The sequence below is a fragment of the Lepisma saccharinum genome, chromosome 11, assembly GCF_977018435.1.
Source record: "Lepisma saccharinum chromosome 11, izLepSacc3.1, whole genome shotgun sequence".
Classification (NCBI taxonomy): domain Eukaryota; kingdom Metazoa; phylum Arthropoda; class Insecta; order Zygentoma; family Lepismatidae; genus Lepisma; species Lepisma saccharinum.
This window is the reverse complement of record NC_139239.1, coordinates 85,105,124-85,125,527: the sequence shown is the minus strand read 5'-3', so window position 1 is coordinate 85,125,527 and position 20,404 is coordinate 85,105,124. Positions and strand designations below refer to the sequence as shown.

The following is a 20,404-nucleotide window of genomic DNA, read 5'->3' as shown; positions in this document are numbered from 1 at the left end:
CACTGCAGATGAAATTTCACTGACTGCCAAGCGACGGTCACCTTTAATCAAGTCCTGAACAGCCTGAATGTTTTCTTGAGTGATGCTTTTCCTTGGCCGCCGTTGATGTCTTTCATTTTCCACAGTTTCCCATCCTCCCAAAAACATGTTGTTCCATTGTTCCATTCATACACACGGGTCTTTGAAAGGGTGGACTCACCAAACTGTTCTCGAAGTCTGGTCAAAATTTTACTTGGTTTTACCCCTTCGTTTGTAAGAAATTTGATAATGATGCATTGCGCAATGGACGGGTGTACCTCCTGCTCAATCATCGTGCTACTCACTGATGTTAAAAGTTGACAAGGACTCCAGGGAAAGAACAGACTCCAGACACACTCACTATCATCACCTCAAGGCCACAGGACTCCACCACACTTTCCCTACAAAAAATAAATTCCCGTTTATATTTGATTCACCCACGTATCTTGGTAAGTTAGCACAATTGCTAATTGAGTCAGGCATGTAGTACGGGAGCAAATTCCCTTACTGAAATGACAAAACATAAGACAACACAAAACTCAGCAGAGTAATTTTCTCAAGTTGCCTCGTTGACTGAGTACATTTAGTGACAGATGCAGGATCTTGCTTCCAAAGGTTCCAGATACGAGTTCCAGCCTGGATAAAAGTGTCACTGCATCATTCATCTTCGTGGTTGTGATTTCCATGAAAAGCACCATTATTATTTTATAGTGACCACAAGGTAAAGAACCTTCATCGAAAAGTCTCCATGCACCTTTCCCTTCCTCAGTTCAGCTTGGGCCATATGGAAGCATGATCCACTCTGCTCCTCACCTTCATGCCGAGTACGGTGCACAGGAGTCGCAGGTCTGCACAGCTTGTTTTGCTTGTGGTTCCACTATACATTTTGCTCAGGCAAGACTCCCAAGTTATTTTCTTCAAGTCGTCTCTCTTTACATAGGATGCTAGTTGCAACCCTGCCCTACATACATGGAAGATACCTCTGGGCGATTGATTGCTGTATTGGGTTGCATACATACAGGTTAAATTTTAAGCATTTATAGCATGGAAACTAAGCTCTTTCGAGGTAATGTTAATAAGAAAAATTTACTTGTTTTTGTGATATCTACCATCACCAACCATTGTTGAAGTTGTTTTAGGGTACACTGTAAAGTATATTACCATAAAAAATGTTAAAACAAATCTGTTGTTCTCTTGCCGTTTATTGTTAAGAATGGTATTGCAAAATGGTACAAAATGCAATTAATTTATCCACAAAAATAATATCTGACCTTCTGCAGAGCATACATGTACATTTATGTAACTACATAACTTTGAACTTTATTTTTATTACTTTTAAAATCTAAACAAAATTTTGTGCCAAAATTTATTTCCTAACATAAAATATGAACAACATTATCACTATTAAATAATGTGGATAAATGTTACTGACGCACACATACATACATATGTACAGCATAAAATTGACTACTACAAAAATAATATGATATCACAAGGCGATTTGTACCAAGAAAGGGTAATGGTGTTTGGCCTTTTTGAATGTCCACAATGAAGAGCATGGTACAACCTTCACATTACACACACAATGCTGGTAATGCCAGTGATACTAGAAACTTCTGTTCTTGTACAGACATATTGCTCAGTTGATATATCATCTCAAATACAAAATAAGAACATACCATGTCACAAAATAGTGCATTAAATTGTAAGAAACATGTTCTTCCTGTACAGAAAGTATGAAATGATGACCCACCACGTAGTTCCTATGAGATTCATAGCCAAGTATTCTGCATGAGAGGGAGAGAAGACGGCCCACGAAAATGGATACATGCCATGAAGTAGTTCATGTCCTACATACAGCAGAATGGAATTCATACCTATTTGGAACAATTTAGCAAGATTAGTAACAATATTAAATAAATGTACACAATAATAAAACTAGTAATTCACTTTCATTGTTGCTTTCCTAAAACAAGGCTCAAAAGCTGGGCAAGAACTTGTCATATACAAAGTCTTCAAACAATGTGCAACAAAACTAAATTGATTTTTGCCACAAACTTATGTCTACTTACATGCAGTCTCCAAGACTACACTCGCATTAAACACTTGTGAATTTTCCACACCTTTTCAGGCAGATGAACACATAAACAATTAATCATTTTATGTGCAATAACTAGACCTCGGATTCTTGGTTCTAAAAATCATAAAATAGGTTCCAAAAATATGTTAAAACTAAAAAATCCTGAAGTTGGTTCTAAAAAACTTTAAATTCCTTTAAAATACTGATTAGGTATGATTGTTAAAAAGAAAATTTCAAAAAACCTAAGAAATTTTAGAAGTATACAACCACCAAATGTTAATTTTCTAAATAAATTTTCATTTCTATGCATCAATTTCAAAATTAACCACAAATTATTGTAATATTAATACTTGTGCTGTTACCAAGAGTTACTTGCTGATATGAGAAATGATTTTTGTAATCATAATTCCCTGCAAAATACATAACAATCTTTTTCACATTACCCACAGACAAACCCCGCTATCTGTGAGGATCATCTTATAGCTATGCTGAAAATGTTATTTCAACAGAAACACAGTCAGTGATGCAAATTTGAATTTGCAAGGCGTGAATGCCACAGCAGGCAGAGGGGAGTTGATATGGGTCATAACCCCTCTACCCTTTTGCCCAGTATTACTTTACAAAAACGAACATCAAAGGTAGAAAAATATGGCAAAATGAGGATTGACTATTTAAAAATGCATACTTAATCCTCCTTTGGAAATTCCTACGCACTCCATTGTATGCAAGCAACAGTGGTGCCAGACATTTTGCTTTGTTTCGAACTTTGAAAAAACATCATGGAATTGGGAGGATGGGAAATTGACGGAGTGTATGTTTGAAACAAGGTAGTCACTGAATGTTTTCGTTACCAAACAGAACAAATATCTCTGCGTGATATTAAAATCATGTAAAACCATAAAAAATATATAAAGCTCTAAAAAAAAGTTTGTTTTAGGTGCAAAAACCTAAAATAGGTTCTAACAAGCAAAATAGGTTATTTGAGGCACTACAAAACTTCATCAGTTGTTGCCTTTTTTAATGAAACTGAAGTAACTTGTTATTTCTTATATACCTGCAGAGGGGAAAATAGGTTAAAAACCTAAAATCTGAGATCTAGCAATAACAGTCTGTCACAGATGAAGGAAGATATATTAATTTACAGATTATTTGTTTGGACGTTCCATATGATTTTTACACTCTAGGTTACAGACTACTTGAAATTTTGGTTAATATGATACTGGTTTTAATTTCACTAAACACTAAATGCTTTAGTCTATTAGTATCAAAAAAAAAATTCAGTGGATGAATTTAAAAATATTATGATGAGGCAAGGAAGTGATATCCTTTAAAATAAATATATAACATGTGTTTGTTGGGGGATAACTACCAGGAAGGAATTAATTTATGTCATTTACAGTTTGTGGAAAATACACTAATACAAAGGCAATCAAATGTAGCAACTACTGATTGATTGACTGATTGTTTTTGTTTATTTCACTTCACTTTTCTGACACTCTGGGCTAATTGCTAGGATGAGGATGAGTGATGATTCAATGAAATTGATGAAGGAACATTCACAAAGAACACACGTGCCAGTTCGAGATTCAAACCTGGGATGTCTGGCATCAAAGCATGCTGTGCTAACCACTCCAACCATGGAGGTCAGTTGTAGCAACAGCTGTTTTAATGTAAAAATTTACTGGAATGATTCCACAGAATAGACTATTTTCTACAATGGCATCAACATTGATAATTAACAATGATTGTTCTTTGAATTTCTTAATGTTTTTTGCAAGATGATATCTTTTCAGATAAAGAAAGATCCCTAAAGCTTTGCAGACTATGGTTGGATTAAAAGTGGCCAGGAATGACTGTCTCCTTCCTTCAAGATGTCTCACGTTCATTTTTCCAACCTTTTAAGTTGAATAACTAGTTATAGAGAGCTAAACGAATTACTAACTTTTTCTGTGAGACTTACTTTAATGGTTCTATTAATTTCTGTGGCACCATCTACTTGGGAACTTGTTGCTTCACTGCTGGGTAGGCTTCCGGGTTCCTGTCATTTCCCTGCGTGCCACTACTGGATTTCAGTTGTGGCAGTAACAGGAGCCAAATGTCATGCTCCTGACCACTGTCAATGTTTAGTTCATACAGAAAGTGTAAGAGATGCATGCAATTATGCACTTTCCACATAAACTGAACATGGATAGTGGTCAGGCACATTACATTTGGCTTCCGTTACTGCAAGAACTGAAACCTAACATTCACTACAAACACACTACAGCAGACTAAATGACTACACCAGCGTTGCTAGTGGCATGCTGGGAAACAACAGGAACCGGAAGCCCAACCAGCAGTGAAGTAACAAGTTCCCAAGCGGATGGTAGCAGGAATCAAAAATCGTAATAAAACCATCAAAAGTAAGTCTTGCAGATAAAGTTATTAATTCGCATACGTGCTTTAATATACTACCGCACCTTTTATTTCCAAAACATAAATTGAAGAACTAGATTTAAAACTCTGCTTTGGAATAAATATTGAATTAATATATGGACACAAATGAGTACAGGGGAACTGATAGCTAAAAGAATATTAATCCACCTCAAGGAAGAAAATTATTAATCCACCATTGGATTGGTTTTCATTATGAGAGATATACTCCAATTGGTAGATCCACATATTTGTGGCGAATAAAAGAGCAAGATTTCGGTATGAAAACTGGACACATTTTAAGATCAAAAGCGGTATATAGAATGCCTGCCATTTTGGTGTTAAAATGTTGAATATACCCTAAATTTTATTTAAAAACTAGCTGATTACCCAGCTTTGCCCAGGTATTTATTTATCCCAATCTTGTATTAGACAGGAAAATAATGAATTCTTACTATAGTTTAAAATGTAACTAATTTTATGTGATCCCGAATGTCACCAATTAGCTTAGCGACCCCAAAAAGTATGGATTCGACACTAATCTATGTCATTTGTGGCATTTTATTTTTCACCCCCTCTCACCTCCCATGCCGATAGGTGATGAACTTGAAGTTGAACCTCATGGATTCCATTCGCAACACAGCATGAATGCTGGACAACCCGAGAAACACTCGTTGTGCGGGATTGCATAGAGTAACGAATGTCTGTTTGTGCAGAATTTAATATCGGTCGTTCTTGATCATTTTTACATGTCACCCCTTCCCACCCCACACCTAGGGGTGCCAGAGGTGTCTTACCCCAAAAATATTCTTTCAAGGTTGCAAGTGATATGTGTACCAAGTTTGGTTGAAATTGCTCCAGGCATTCGAGAGTTATGTCGGAACAAACATATATACACACACCCACACACATACATCCATTTTTATATATATAAAAAAATAATATAGATTGCATTTATTACACAAAATAAACATTTCCTTTCTAATAGTACATTTATGTAGTTCTCAGACTAGCAATTTTGCCACTGAAAGTTTGGGTTCGAATCCTTGCATGGGCATTTCTCCTTGAGGTCCCTTGGTCAAATAAGAACAAACAAAATAAAAACACCTAGAATGCCAAGCATGCCAGCCTCACTCTCGAATAAACATCTATATTTACCTTATCCAGCTGATTACTTTGAATGTGGAATTCAACTTCCAAGGATTCCCGGAGTGATAAGAGGAACAGGTGTTTCACATAGGGTTGCCAGTGGATTTTCACCTTTGACGCTTGCACAGCCGTGCAGTTAATTTTAACAGTTTATTATAGCTACTATAAATTGTTTAAAAAGAACAAATATAACTTATGTTTTGCAAAGCAACCAAACAAAACATTTATTTATATTTGGAATAAATATAAAAAATAAAAACAGGAATTTTTTAGCTTTTTACTGAAGACAAGTTGTATGCTAAACTTTGTGGTCGACTGTTTAAAAGCTATTTACATAATTGATTACCTGCATAATTAAATGGACTTCCACTCCACCATTTTTTGACATCAATTATGACAAAAAGTACACACTGAAGAAAGAAAGCCATACTTCCGAGAGCAAGAACAAAGGACAAAGACCATAGGTTCTTGTTGACTGGTATAACACCATCATTTTGGGAGAAGTTACATAGGCAACCAGCTATAAGACCCTGCAAAAAGAGGGGGAAAAAATAGATATAACACTGTTACAGATATTAGACACAATCAAGATATAATGAGAACATTTCAGATACATCACAGATGACCATTTTACACTGAAATTGCCAACAACAAAAAAAAAATAACAAAAAAAATAGTAAAAGATATTTGATATTATCTACAAGCATTTCTTCTGATGGAAGACCGAAAGGAATACTCTGAAGAAAATATATCAATAATTGATTGGAGGTCATTATGTTGCCTGAAGAAGATATAGGGGGGAAAAAAAAGTTTGTGTTACATGTTGTGCATATAGGGGAATTCCTCATAGAGTGTGTTGCAGCAGATTTTGCCACTGACAATTTTGTATAGATAATTGAAGTCATTGTGCAAACAACCCTAGTATGTATTCTGTAAGTTTAGAAAAGACAAGTGATGCGGAGATGAAAAATTGCATAATGAGGGAACCTAACAAACTACAGCTGGGGAAAAGTGAAAGACTGAATCGACTCTAGAGAGTTGAGTGGAACACACACCATGGATCTAAAGAATTACAGCGATTCAAACATACAAATAGACAAATCCTATCTTTCTGCTACTTGCTAATCCTGGGGCAATAATATTTGGTCAGTTTAGATGCCCAAAAACTTCTGCACATTGACCTCAATACGCCTTGCTTAATTTTACCATATGTAATGCTTTACTTGTTTACTTTCAACATGTATGTCTTGTTGGTTGGTTTTTACCATTAATATGTTTGTTTGCTGTAATATTGTTGTTTGTGTTATCAAATCTATAGTTTCTGGATTTAAGTGTGATTAAAAGTGATAACGGAAGCAGAAGTCATTTCCGGTTTCTAGACATTTGTACAACTGTCTCATCTTTTATTGAATCCGTTGCAAAGACAACAAAATGTCTGAAGATTGAACGTTGTTCGATTCAGGAGATAATGTTCATTTTGTGAAAAACGTTGTTATAGAAGTCATTTCTAGACTTGATCTTGAATGCCCTGTCCCCTAAAAACTGCATTTCTGTGTACATTTAGTGAAATTTTAGGCCTAATTATATACATGTCATACTTCTGATGCAGAAATTGAACTCATATTTACTTCAAGTGGAGGAGAAAGCCAAATAGAGGGATAACGTTGGAATGAACATAAAGGAAATAGGTAAGGATGGAAAAGATTGGATTGATATTACCTACGATAGGGTCAGATGGAAGGCTTGGGTTGCTGCAGCCATAAATTAAGAATGCTAGAGCGTCAGTTAGTTACTTAGTTTTACAGGAAAGTCAAATCTAAGCAACATTCATGGCTGCTCTTACAAATAATGGAAACATTGTTAGTCCAACATTAGTATGAACATCTGCAATCTTACGAAAATATTCTGTCCTGCAATGTCAATCTTCGTTTAACTGATACATGTTTTAAATACCTTGACCATGTCACTGACACATCCAGGTCCACTCGTAGCTTGGAACTTTCATTGGTCTAAAAATGCTTCATTTTCTTAAAGATCTGTAATATTGTTTATTAATGGCTATAAATATTAAGGGTTAGTATACAATAAAATGTAGATACTGAAAGGTACTTACGTTAGTGAGTATTGATTTTAACGAAAACAACGTTTCAGGATTCCACTGATCCCTTCATCAGGTTACCAAACTAGGCCAGTGTAACTACACCTTAGCTGCGTCAGATATGACAAGGATTTAGGAATTTCTGGTACGTCTGGGTAGAAAAGAGTAAAAAGGAACATTTGGTCATTTGGTCCCACGTACATAAAATTGCCATGTTCCCAACTGTAAAACACTGATCTAAAAAGCCATTAAACACTGGGCTTAACACAAACAAGTTAAGAAACTGATCTAAAAGGTCATGTGAACACAGGCTTGACTCACAAACATGTTAAAATCACATGCTAATCACGGTTGGAGTGACCCGGAAACCGATTTTTTCTCTTGTTGATCCCCATCGCTTAAACATCTTGATCCACAGATCGTCGACGTTCCCGTCTTCTCTATTTAGCTTATAGATGCCTCTTCGTAAACATTCCGACTTATAGGTTTGTTATCAATCCTGACAATCTCTCGTTTCTTAATTTCGTTTTCTTCTTCAATTATATGTTCCAATAACCTGGTTCTTGGTATCCCATCCTGAATATCTTTATCGTGTTCACCCCATCAGGTTTTCATGCTTCTGCCGGTTTGCCCTATGTATTCTTTATTACAAACACACTTTATACTATAAACCCCTTTTTTATCCTCATCTACATTCTCCTTTTCCTTACCGTCTTTCTTATATTCCGTGAAATTTTTCTCTACGGTGTGCAGAGCCCTCATCCCACATTTGATCCCGTATTCTTTGACCACTTTTTCTATATTTTCGGATACTCCATTGAAATAAGGGATACCTATGTACCTATACTTCTTTTCTTCTTCATCAATTCCATTCTCTTTCCTTCCCCCCTTCTGATACTTATCCTTATTTTCCCATTCTTTTCTACAAATTTTGTGGGCTTCATTACGAATCCTATTTAAGTCATTCTCTTTACATGATTCGTAGGGGGCGCGGACATCAACCGAAAGACTTCTGGCATTCAACGAGGGACCGCGCCAGTTCGTTGCACAACTTACCAACGTGCACATCTAAATGGGATTTTTAACATGTTTGTGAGTCAAGCCTGTGTTCACATGACCTTTTAGCTCAGTTTCTTAACTTGTTTGTGTTAAGCCCAGTGTTTAATGGCTTTTTAGATCAGTGTTTTACAGTTGGGAACATGGCAATTTTACGTACGTGGGACCAAATGACCAAATGTTCCTTTTTACAATTTTCTACCCAGACCTACCATAAATTCCTAAATCCTTGTCATATCTGATGCAGCTAAGGTGTAGTTACACTGGTCTAGTTTGGTAACCTGATGAAGGGATCAGTGGAATCCTGAAACGTTGTTTTCGTTATAATCAATACTCACTAACGTAAGTACCTTTCAGTATCTTCATTTTATTGTATACTAACTTATTCAACAAGAGTAAGTCGCATGAGCACTAAATATGAAAATATTGACCCCTACAAATTTGGTGGCCAGCTCCTGTTGAACAAGTTGGAGCAGTGAATGATCGACAGCCTTCTGGACTGTGATTTGTTCTTCAGGCTGGTGTCACCATTTTTTGAAGCATTCTGATTTTGGGAATTTGCTGATCAGTCCAGTTCCTTCAATGTCCCAAATTGTCTTGGCTTGGAATCCTATTTCTAATACGTACTGTCGAGCAATCCTCAAATCAGTGATTCTAAAATTCCTCAAAATTCAAATATTAGTTGAATGCTAAAGTTTTGGTATATTAACTCATGATCTTCTAGTCGTTTGATTGATTGATTGATTAGCTTAATATTACTTTGCTCTTTGTGCCACTTTTGGCTAATTTGCGAAGGTGGGAATTAGTGATTATGTGATGACATTGATGAGTCGACACCCACAAACATCCATGCATTCAAACCTGGGACTTCTGGCATCGTAGCACGATGTGCTAACCACTTTGCCATGGGGGTTGGTGATCATCTAGCTGTATGACACAAAATGAAATTCACATACTCTCATTATACTGACGCATTAGTAATAAGATAGACTTGTTGTAAGTATCCAAGAACTTCTGAATCACCCACATACAATATGCACCATGTACAAACATTTTACACATTAATCCCTTAGAAAAAAAAATATGAATGCACAAGAAAATATATTTACATGGAATGGAAAAAAATAGGGACAAGACAGATTAATCGGCTGATATTATCTGTACATATCTTACAATTTAGTACAATATTCTGCCATTTTGCTATAATTTTTATGGATATAATAAACATAAAATATCCATTCCATATTGTTTTCTAACGTGAGTGGCTAAATATACAGTTTTTTATTACAATGCAAAATATTGGTTCATCTGGGAACATGCATTTAAGGAGGGCAATGAATCATTTGGAATTTTATGTCAAATCGGTGGAAATTTGTTTATCGGCATTGGTAAATTTTATGTCGGTACTTTATCGGTATCGGCCAAAATTTCATATTGGTCCAACCCTAGGGAAAAGTACTCATATTTTGCAAAAGGTAGTTGTCTCCCACCTCCTAGGGAAAAAGTCTGGTCTCTGAACAGACAAGAAACAATTGACAATTCCATTAATATCATATTCAAAAGTGGGAATATAATCAAAATGTCCATCAGCTATTCATTAATTTAAAAAAAAGCATATAATTCAGAAAAAAGAGAGAAATTATATAATATATTAGTCAACTTTGGAATACCTAAGAAGCTTGTTAATATGATAAAAGTATGCACCAGTGAAACAGAAAGTAAAATTCGTGTGGGTATTAATATGTCTGAGAAATTTACAATTCATGATGGGTTTAAACAAAGAGATGCATTATCTCCATTGCTCTTTAATTTTGCCTTAGAATACGCTGTTAGGAAGGTAAAAGAAACTACAGAAGGACTAAAATGAAACTGTGTGACTCAGCTGTTAGCATATGAAGATGATGTAGACTTACTGGCGGATGATGTAAATACAATTAAGAATAATGCTAAAATATTTTTCAAAGCAGCTTGGAAGTTAACAAAGAGAAAACTAAATATATGCTTACAGGCTGAAACCAAGTGTTAAGTACGCCGACTTCTCAAAATTATTGGGGGGGCTCTGATCACTGAAATAAATTAATGAATGACTCACTCTCTCCCTTTTTTAAGTTTTGGCCTCAGTGTTCGGAATCTCATAAAAGTCCATGAATTCCTCAAAAATATCAAAATTTATATTCACAGTTCAAATGCAGAATATTAATTGTCCACGGATGGATATGTCACAATTTTCGTCAAACATAATAGTAAAATATTCCCGACTTTTAATATCTGTTACCACGGAGCGCAAAACAGATCTCCCTAAAATATCAATGATCTCGTTCTGAATGTCATGTGAGAGCCATTTGCAGCCCAAACATCCCATCCACTCTCCTAGTTCATGCACATCTTCTTTTGAAACTCTTTTTAGTAAAAATTTTAACAAAACTCATAATTGCATACTTAGTATATGCTAATAAGTCATGTGTTTTGCTGTCTCTGGTCACAGTCCCCCTAAAGTTGATGGTTTAGCGGTCTCAGCCCCCTAAAGTTGATTATCTAGAACATTTCAAATGTGTATTTAAAGTTAAGTTCATGTGGCACAATTCAGAGTAAACTTTACAAGAGAAGCAAAATAATACATTATATCCTCTTAAGCAAAATTATTTGGGGGGTCTCTGCCCCACATCGTTAACATTGGGGGGGCTCAAGCACCCCCCAAGCCCCATGGAGTCGGCGCCTATGGGTAATAATCAAAATCTAATTATTGATAACAACTTGTTTGAACCAGTTTCGAAATTTAAGTACTTAGAAGTAATACTAACAAATGAAATTATATTAAAGAGGAAATAAAAAGCAGGCTCAATTCAGGAAATGCATGTTATTTTTCTCTTTATAAACTTTTGTCTAATATCTACGAAAATAAAAGTTAAAATATACAAAACAATAATTTTGCCTATAGTATTATATGGATGCGAAACTTGGTCCCTTACACTGGAAGAGGGACATAAATTGAGAGTATTTGAAAATAAGATCCTTAGGAAAATATTTGGGCCGAAAAGGGATGAGGAGACAGGTGACTGGAGAAGGTTACGTAATTTAGAAGTACATAATTTGTATTCATCTCCAGATATTATTAGAATGATTAAATAAAGAAGACTTAGGTGGGCAGGCCATGTGGCACAAATGGGAGAGGAAAGAAGAGTTTACAGGACTCTTATTTGGAAACCTAATGGTAAGAGACCAGTAGGAAGACCAATAAACTTCTGTCCCCAATCCATTAACAGTGAGATGTCAGTGTTGGAAGTTCCAGGAAGGGGAAGGGGGGGGGTGGATGTGCCAATGTCCATGATGAAGAACGTCCAGGCCATTTGTCATTATGGATGCATTGCTGCATAATGTGAATGAAGTCATGCAGCACGATCAGCATGTCACCATCCATGAACTCCATGCACTTTCAGATTAAAAAGTTTTGTTCACCTTTTTTTCAAACGAACTTCCAAACAGGTGGATGTGCCTCATACACTCTTAACGATTTTTGGAAACTGTGGCAAGAAAAACATTTGGAGGCAGGTTATTAATTGGGTCCAGCAATATACATATCTACCATGTTAATATATTTCCTGTAGTAACACAATACAGCTAATAGCATAAAGCAAGATAGTGGTATTTGATTGATAACTTAATGGCATTTGTAAAACAATAACACAACACTGTTCACTTTGTCTTATTGTTTACAAATCACATCAGGTTGATAGCCACCATTCCGTGTTGTACACTCACGGAGTTGATGAACAAAAATATCCATTACAGACACCAGCATTGTGGGTGGAATTGACTGGACTTCTTTCCTGATTTCTCTCTTCAGGGTCTCTAAGTTAGGGATATGTGTTCAAAACCTCAGCTCTCGAGGTACTCCCAGAGAAAAAAATTGCAGGCAATCAGTGTGTGCTGTGCAGCTACCATACGTACAATGTACCATATATATACTTTAAAATATGCCTCTACCACAAAATCAGGGTGTTCAGGCTTCAACGCTCCACTGCTACAGCAATGGCATCCCTCGTCCTCTTACCTAGGATGCTGGGTTTCATCCCTACTCTGGGGCCGTAGGGAATACCGGCCTTTGAAAGTGGTAGATATATATTGCAAGACCCTGTATAAGCAAAGAAGCCTATGGAAAAGAGACCATTGTAGAAGAGAAAGACTTGTAGTGGGGTGTGAAAGGGCTTCACATTGCAGGTTAGACATGTGGGTACTTGTAGATAAAATTGATTGATTAGAAATTCAGTTTGAATTTCACCATTGATTATTGCATGCAAAAAATTCATGTCTGGTTGCTTGTGACGAGTGTGTGGTGGCTGGATATTGAAACCAGATATAATATCTGCTTTATGGAGGTGTCTCAGAGAAGATAAACTATGGTGAGCAATGGCAAGGAAAAAGCTCAGGACAGAATCAATCCTGGAAAGATAAGTTTTAGGGAAATGGTCAGATAAGAGCATTCCTGGTGATTCAATTTCAGATTTCACTTTCGACAGCACACAAGGAGTTCTAGAAGTACTTGTTGTAGGATCAAGTTCTGATGAGATTTCTTTGAAGAGTTTACAGTCATCAGCAAACAGAAGTAGTACATTTATAGGGAGAGAACACAGTCTCTTAGGGAGATCATCCACGTACAGAAGAAACAAAAGTGGGCCCTGGGGGGCTCCAAACAAAAAGGGTAAAACTCCAGAAGAGGTGTCAGAAAGGTTAACATGCTATTCTCGAGCTTGCTGAGGCTGGCCCCGTGGCAGAGTGGTTAACACTTCACACTACGATGCCAGGGGTCCTGGGTTCGAATCCTGGCCTGGGCATGGAAGTTTGTGTGTTTATTCATCAATTTCATCATATCATCATTCATTCCCATCTTCGTAAATTAGCCAAAAGTAGCACAAGAAGCGAAGTAAAATAAAGCAAATCAATCAATCGTGCTTGCTGATATTCTAGCAAAGGTAGAAATTTACCATGTACATTAAATCTGGTTATAATTTATGAAGAAAGAGATAATGGTTATTTACGGAAGGCTTTTGTAATGTTCAAACACAGTGGAACCCTGATTTTTTGTTCCCGGATTTTACGTTTTCCCCATTATGCATTCAATCTTGTTGGTTCCAACATAGCAAAATGCTATAAAATTTTATTCGATTTAACATATTCCCTAATTTTACATTTTTCAGCTTGGTCCCCTAAAAAACATAAAATCGAGGTTCCAATGTACATAATATTAACCTGGGAATTGTTTGAAATAGATCAACTAGCATGAGAGAGTAATATTGAGAGATTTGTCAAGCAAGAGCTGCCTGAAAGAAAATCATGCTGATGAGGCGATGAAAACTGTAGCAACCTGTCATTTGATTATTTTCTCACAGACAACAGAGAGAGGTGACAAACTACAGATTGTTCCATTATATTTTACGGTATTTTTTAGGGATGGGCCGATATGAAATTTTGGGCGATACCGATAAAGTACCAATATAAAATTTACCAATACAGATAACCGATATTCTGCCGATCCGATATAAAATTAGAAATGATCCTTGAAGAACCAGAAAGGTTTTGACCTCCTTAATAAATGTGTGTTTCAAGGTGACTGTAGCGAAAAAGAAATTGCATATTAAGACATTTACTATTTTAGAAATTAGGGCATGCAGATTATCCATTAAAATTACGACAAAATGGCAGAATTTTGTACTAAATTATCAGATATTTATCAATATATATCGGATCCTATTTATCAATATATCGGATCCGTAAAATAATCAGTAATTTTACCGATACACCGATATGCCTATATCGGCCGATAGAGTACCGATTAATCGGTCCCATCCCTAGTATTTTTGTCTCCAGATATAGAGATCAATACTTTCTTGACATGCTTGAACAGTTCAGGAAAAACATCTGTATAAAAGCATTTATTTTGAAAGAGGTACAGAGGGTGCCAAAGAGTGAGCAATTTTGTGCTCTGTCATCTCCAACAGCAGTGTCAGAATTATGCACAATTTCCATAAGCACATGAAGGTTCTGCTTTAAAGAAAAGCCACAACCTCCACCTTTTCATCATAATGCTCCCAATCACTTCAAGAAATTTCTAGGCACAATTCTCATCTCTATGATGTCCTCCTTTCATTTTTTGTGCTGCCTTGGTGGGGAAGTTTGAGTGATTTGAATCATTGATTGATTGACTCAATGCCAAGGAAAGCCCCTAATTATGTATTATATTACATTGAAGAGTGCACGGTGAAATATTTGTGTATGGAAATTTCAAAAGGTATAAATTAATTTGAGGCTTCAAAATTAAATGTGTACCTGATAATTACAATTATTAAACTGACTCTACTAATGTAAGCATTTTTGATGGGAAAAAATTTTTTTTGGTGTAATTTGACTCCATGATTAGTAAAAAACATTCTTAAAATCAACACCAACTTAAGTGGTTCAAAATTAGTTGGATGGCCACATGGCCTGCAAATTAAATTACTGGTTTAAAAACACGATCAAGGTAGAATGTTAGGTATATGTCAGAAAAGTATACTAAAATAAAAATGTAATTTTGGACAAAGACATAAGGAAGTTTAAAAAATATATATTTGAAGTTTGGGCAAAAATAACAAAAAAATCACGGGGATGTTGATTGATTAAAATTAAAATTGTGGGAACATCAGCACTTTAGTTATTTTGTACCCATAACATTATAGGAGCCCAGACACTTACCGAAGTTAAAATCAACATGTGTCTAAGGAAGGACAACACAGCCCTACAGAGGATTATACTGGCCCTATGTAAACATGCCAGAGCCTCCTTGGCTTGCAAAATTGCAGTTACTGGGGTGTTCTACACAAGGGGATGTGCCAGCATATAGACGAAATGTATCATGACTATGCAGTATGCAGCTCAAACTTGATAAATGTAATTACAAATTTTATGAGGTTAAGTAAATATATATATGTGTAGTAAGTGTTTACTGTCTCCTTCATTATTTGTATATATATATATAGCACTCACCGGACAGTAGAAAAATTCAAAATTTTCGCTAATTTCATAGCATCATCGGTGTGAGAAGTAATGGACGGAACCGGAAGTTGGGGCACTGCAGAGTTGCCAGGTCCCCATCGAAGACGAAGCGGTGCGTAGAACGAAAAAAAACACTGTTTTGTCACCAGGCTCGTCGTAAACTGTGAGTGTGTAGGAAGAGTTGGGAGGGCGGGAGGGACGGGATGGTTTGGGAGGGAAGGTGGGTGAGGGATGGGCATTACTGGGTGGCCTTGTTCAGGCCAGGTGGAGTGGTTGCACTCATGGCAGATATATAGGCCCTCTATAAGTGATGCCATTTAAGATTTGGGGCAGGAAACATGGCTCGATCAAATTATTGTTGATGACGCCCATCCATACTTCTGCCTGGGCATGTGACAGTGGTTGGATGAAAATTACCCAAAGAAATGGATTGGCCGAGGTGGCCTGATTCCCTGGCCGGCTCGATCCCCCAATTTGATGCTTTGCGACTTCTACATTTGAAGCCACATGAAAGACTTAGTTTACAACACACTGGTAAACTCGCAAGAAGAGTTCAAGGAGGATCTTAACAGCTGGTCAACACATCAAGGACACCATCACATCATGAGTTAAGAGAACAAATGTCCGTAAAAACCTGCGTGCCTGCATTCGTAACGGAGGTGCCCACTTTGAGCAAGATGTATACTGTTCTTTAATCGTATTGTTCATTGATTCCATTCACATGAAAATGAATGAAGTATTATTTCTTGTACACAAATGTGAATGTTAGCAACATTTGTACCGTCTTGGATATTTGATAACACAAGGAAGTAATTTAATTAATTTGTATGCTTCATGCCATACCATTTTTGTTATTAAGACATTTACTATTTTAGAAATTAGGGCATGCAGATTATCCATTAAAATTACGACAAAATGGCAGAATTTTGTACTAAATTATCAGATATTTATCAATATATATCGGATCCTATTTATCAATATATCGGATCCGTAAAATAATCAGTAATTTTACCGTAATTACAGTAATTTGTGCCAAGAAAACAAAGATTGGATTTTTTTATCACCACTTGTAAGTTTAGATCCACCCGTTACTTACATGTGATTGTTATTTGGGACAAACCTTTTTTCAACGAACCAGTTATTTGTTAGCTATCAGAAAATGCTGAAATATTTCTGATACAATGAGCTGTTTTTTTCAGTTCGCATCAGTAGTTGTATTTACAATATTATAAACTCAACTTATAAGTGTAGAAAGGAAGAGGCTATTTGATTGAACAATCCGATTTGCTTACACTTGAAACAAAGCCAAGAGGGGCCTATACCCCAATTTTTCAGGTGTGATATGCTCTGATTTTTAAGAAATTCTGAATTTCTAGTGTAGAAAAGACGAGGGCTCAACAGATAGATTTGCCTATACTTAAGATAATGGCAAGAGGGGCCTATACCCCAATTTTTCAGGTGTGGAGGTTCGGGTTTAAGTCCTCATAAAATGTGAAGCCTCCCCTGATGGCAAAATGATAATATTGTTGTCTTGTAAACAAGGGGCTCTGGGTTCGAGTCCTGATAAAATATTTAAGATTGAAATATATGTGGCAAAATAATATCTCTACAAGTGAGATTTTGAGAATAATTACTGCTAGTTGATAGCCCCCAGATCTGAAAACCTCCTCCCTCCTCTGCTCAGACAGATTCGGCCATGTGTGTAAAAGCTATATCTGTGTGATTGTTGTTTATAAACTTGCCAAAAATATGGCTTTTTTTGTATGAAAACATGCAATCCTGAATACAATTCTGGTTTTGTCTTGTTCTGTTAATATAAACACAAGTGAGACTTACAGAATATTTATTGCACAGTTCAAAATCCAATTTTGAATTGTATTTAGTTGATATAGAGATGAGGTTTTAAACCTGGTGAAGTGTGTTGTACATCAGCATAATAGAGCAAAACTATCACCAAAACCTAGTTACTGCTGTTGTTTGGGTATAAAAGCACCAGCTCAGCCACTAACTGCTGAACCCAACTGATATTTTGTACAGAATTTTGATTTGAACCCCAAGAAATTTTATATAATAAACAACAACAACAAAAATGCCAAAACAAAAATATTGCAATCAGTGTAATAAAAATATATCTAGTTCTAATTGGGCTAGGCATTGCCGTATTTGTGACCGTAAGAAATGCAGAAAAACCACAAAAATGTGTCCAAGATGCCATAAAATATTAAGCAAGGCATATTACAAATGGCATAAGTGTAATTCTTATGCACAGTCATCAACATTGCCCCCACAACCATCCACATCTGGTCTGAAAAGAAAGCATGAAGCACCTGTTAATGCTGGACCTGCAAAGCAGCCACGCTATGCACCACCCATCCATAGCAGTTTTAATGGCCAATTAAGAGATTATCGGTTTGTATCAGAGCCAAGATGTGGCATTAAGAATTTTTTGAACAGTAAAAAACCTGATGTACAGGCAATTCTAAATGCACAAAATGGCTCTTATAAGCTCTCCCTCAAATTGTTTACACAATATAAGAAACCAAATGGCACAAAATTTACACAGCCCCACATGACAGAAACTGTACCTGTATATTCAAATGCAAATTCAGACAAAATAATAAGCAGTTTGATGGATCAATTGAATATTAAACACTCTGAATTTGCTGGAAAAGAGTCTGGATGGAGCCTATGCGGTTCTCCACACAGGCTCTATGTTAATATTTCTGAATTCTGCCCATTACAAGGATCTACATATCTGCCATTACCTGCAAATATTAAAAACAAAAGAGCCGTGGTTAATATTGAAAATACCGACCAGAAATGCTTTTTGTGGTGTATTTTAGCGGCTTTGTTTCCAGTTTCAAGGAATCCTGAGAGAATAACTTATTACAAACAACATGAACACAAATTTGATGATGCAATGAAGGGTTTAGAATATCCAATGTTTGTTCAGAATATTGATAAATTTGAAAAAAAGGCCAGGCATATCAATGGCAAACAATTATCTATTAATGTATTTATTTGTTCCACTGGCCGTGGCAATTGCCCGATAGAACCTCTCAGAATCAGTACAATTGATGATGATTCTGCTATTCCGATTGATCTGCTCTTAATTGAAGGGGGAGATACATATCATTACACTCTGATACATAATCTTGAAGCTTTAGTGAGAACACAACTAGACAAATCCAATACAATATTCAAGTTGTGCAGAAGATGCTTAACTGTATTTGATGGTCAAAAAATGGCGAATGGGGTTCGGGATGTGAATGCAGAAATTGCAAAAAACAAGTTAATTGAGCATCTGAAATATTGTGGCAACCATAAACCTGTTCATATGGTGATGCCTAATCCAAGTGAAAATTGCAAATTCAAAAAGTTTGAAGCCTTGTTGGAACACCCAGCATATATTGTCTGTGATTTTGAATCAAACCTCAAATCTCTTGCATTCTGCAATCCAGATCCTGAAGAATCTTCAATTACACCATACCAGCTACATGAACCTTCCAGCTTTTATTATGTGGTTGTACAGGATGGTGTTGTTACTAAAAAAGATTCATACATGGGGCCAGATGCCATCAAAATATTTGCACATAGAATAGAAAATGAGTGCCGTGACATAGCATCTAACATCTTATTAAAATCAAAACCCATGTTGCCTTTAACAGAGAAACAGATTGAAGATTTCAGCAATGCAGAAAAATGCCCGGTATGTGATTCTGAATTTTCAGATACAAATATCAAGGTGAAACACCATTCTCATACAGATGGTAAATTCAAAATGGCCCTGTGTAATAGCTGTAATATTAAGATCAAGAGACCAAAATTTGTCCCCATATTTTGCCATGGAGCATCCAATTATGATTTTCATCATTTGATCAGATATGAGGGGTTTGACAAGCAGAATTTAAATATTTTAGCTGAAAATGATGAGAAATATATATCTATTAGCAAAATAATTAAAGTTAATGGTGTTCCTATTCACATAAGATTTCTTGATTCTTACAGAATTTTATCTGCTAGCCTGGCTACACTGGCCACTCAATTATCTGATGATCAATTCAAAATCACATGTGCATTGTTTCCAAATCAGGACCTGAAATTAATTAGGCGGAAGGGTGTATATCCATATGATTATGTTACAGATTTTTCTAAATTTGATGAGTGTTCCCTGCCTCCACAACATGAGTTTTACAGCAAAATCAGAGGATCTGGAATCACTGATGAAGATTATCACCATGCCCAATTGATGTGGAACAATTTAAAATGCCAGACATTTGGTGATTATCACATGGCATATTTGAAACTTGATGTGACCCTCTTAGCTGATATATTGCAGGCATTCAGAAAATCTTCTATGCAAAATTATGGACTGGACCCAGTGTATTTTTACAGTGCCCCGGGCCTAGCATGGGCTGCAATGTTTTTAAACACCAAAAAGCCATTGGATCTGATCCAAGATCAAGATATGTATCTGTTTATGGAGCAAGGTATAAGAGGAGGGATGGTGCAATGTTCTCAGAGATATGCCAGAGCAAATAACATATATATGCATGATTATG

At 36.1% G+C, this 20,404-nt stretch overlaps 1 protein-coding gene across 1 annotated transcript in view; it reads right to left on the bottom strand.

Annotated features, from left to right (window-relative positions):
- Window positions 1-1,200: 1,200 nt before the first annotated feature.
- LOC145994953 (heparan-alpha-glucosaminide N-acetyltransferase-like) overlaps window positions 1,201-20,404 on the bottom strand; it is an 84,524-nt gene continuing 65,320 nt past the window's right edge. Inside the window, exons 12-13 of the mRNA XM_083131480.1 lie at window positions 6,006-6,189; window positions 1,201-1,895 (exon numbers count right to left, since the gene is read on the bottom strand). Of these exons, the coding sequence (XP_082987606.1) occupies window positions 1,717-1,895; window positions 6,006-6,189 (363 nt within the window). The 3' untranslated portion in view covers window positions 1,201-1,716. The remainder of the gene's footprint in view (window positions 1,896-6,005; window positions 6,190-20,404) is intronic.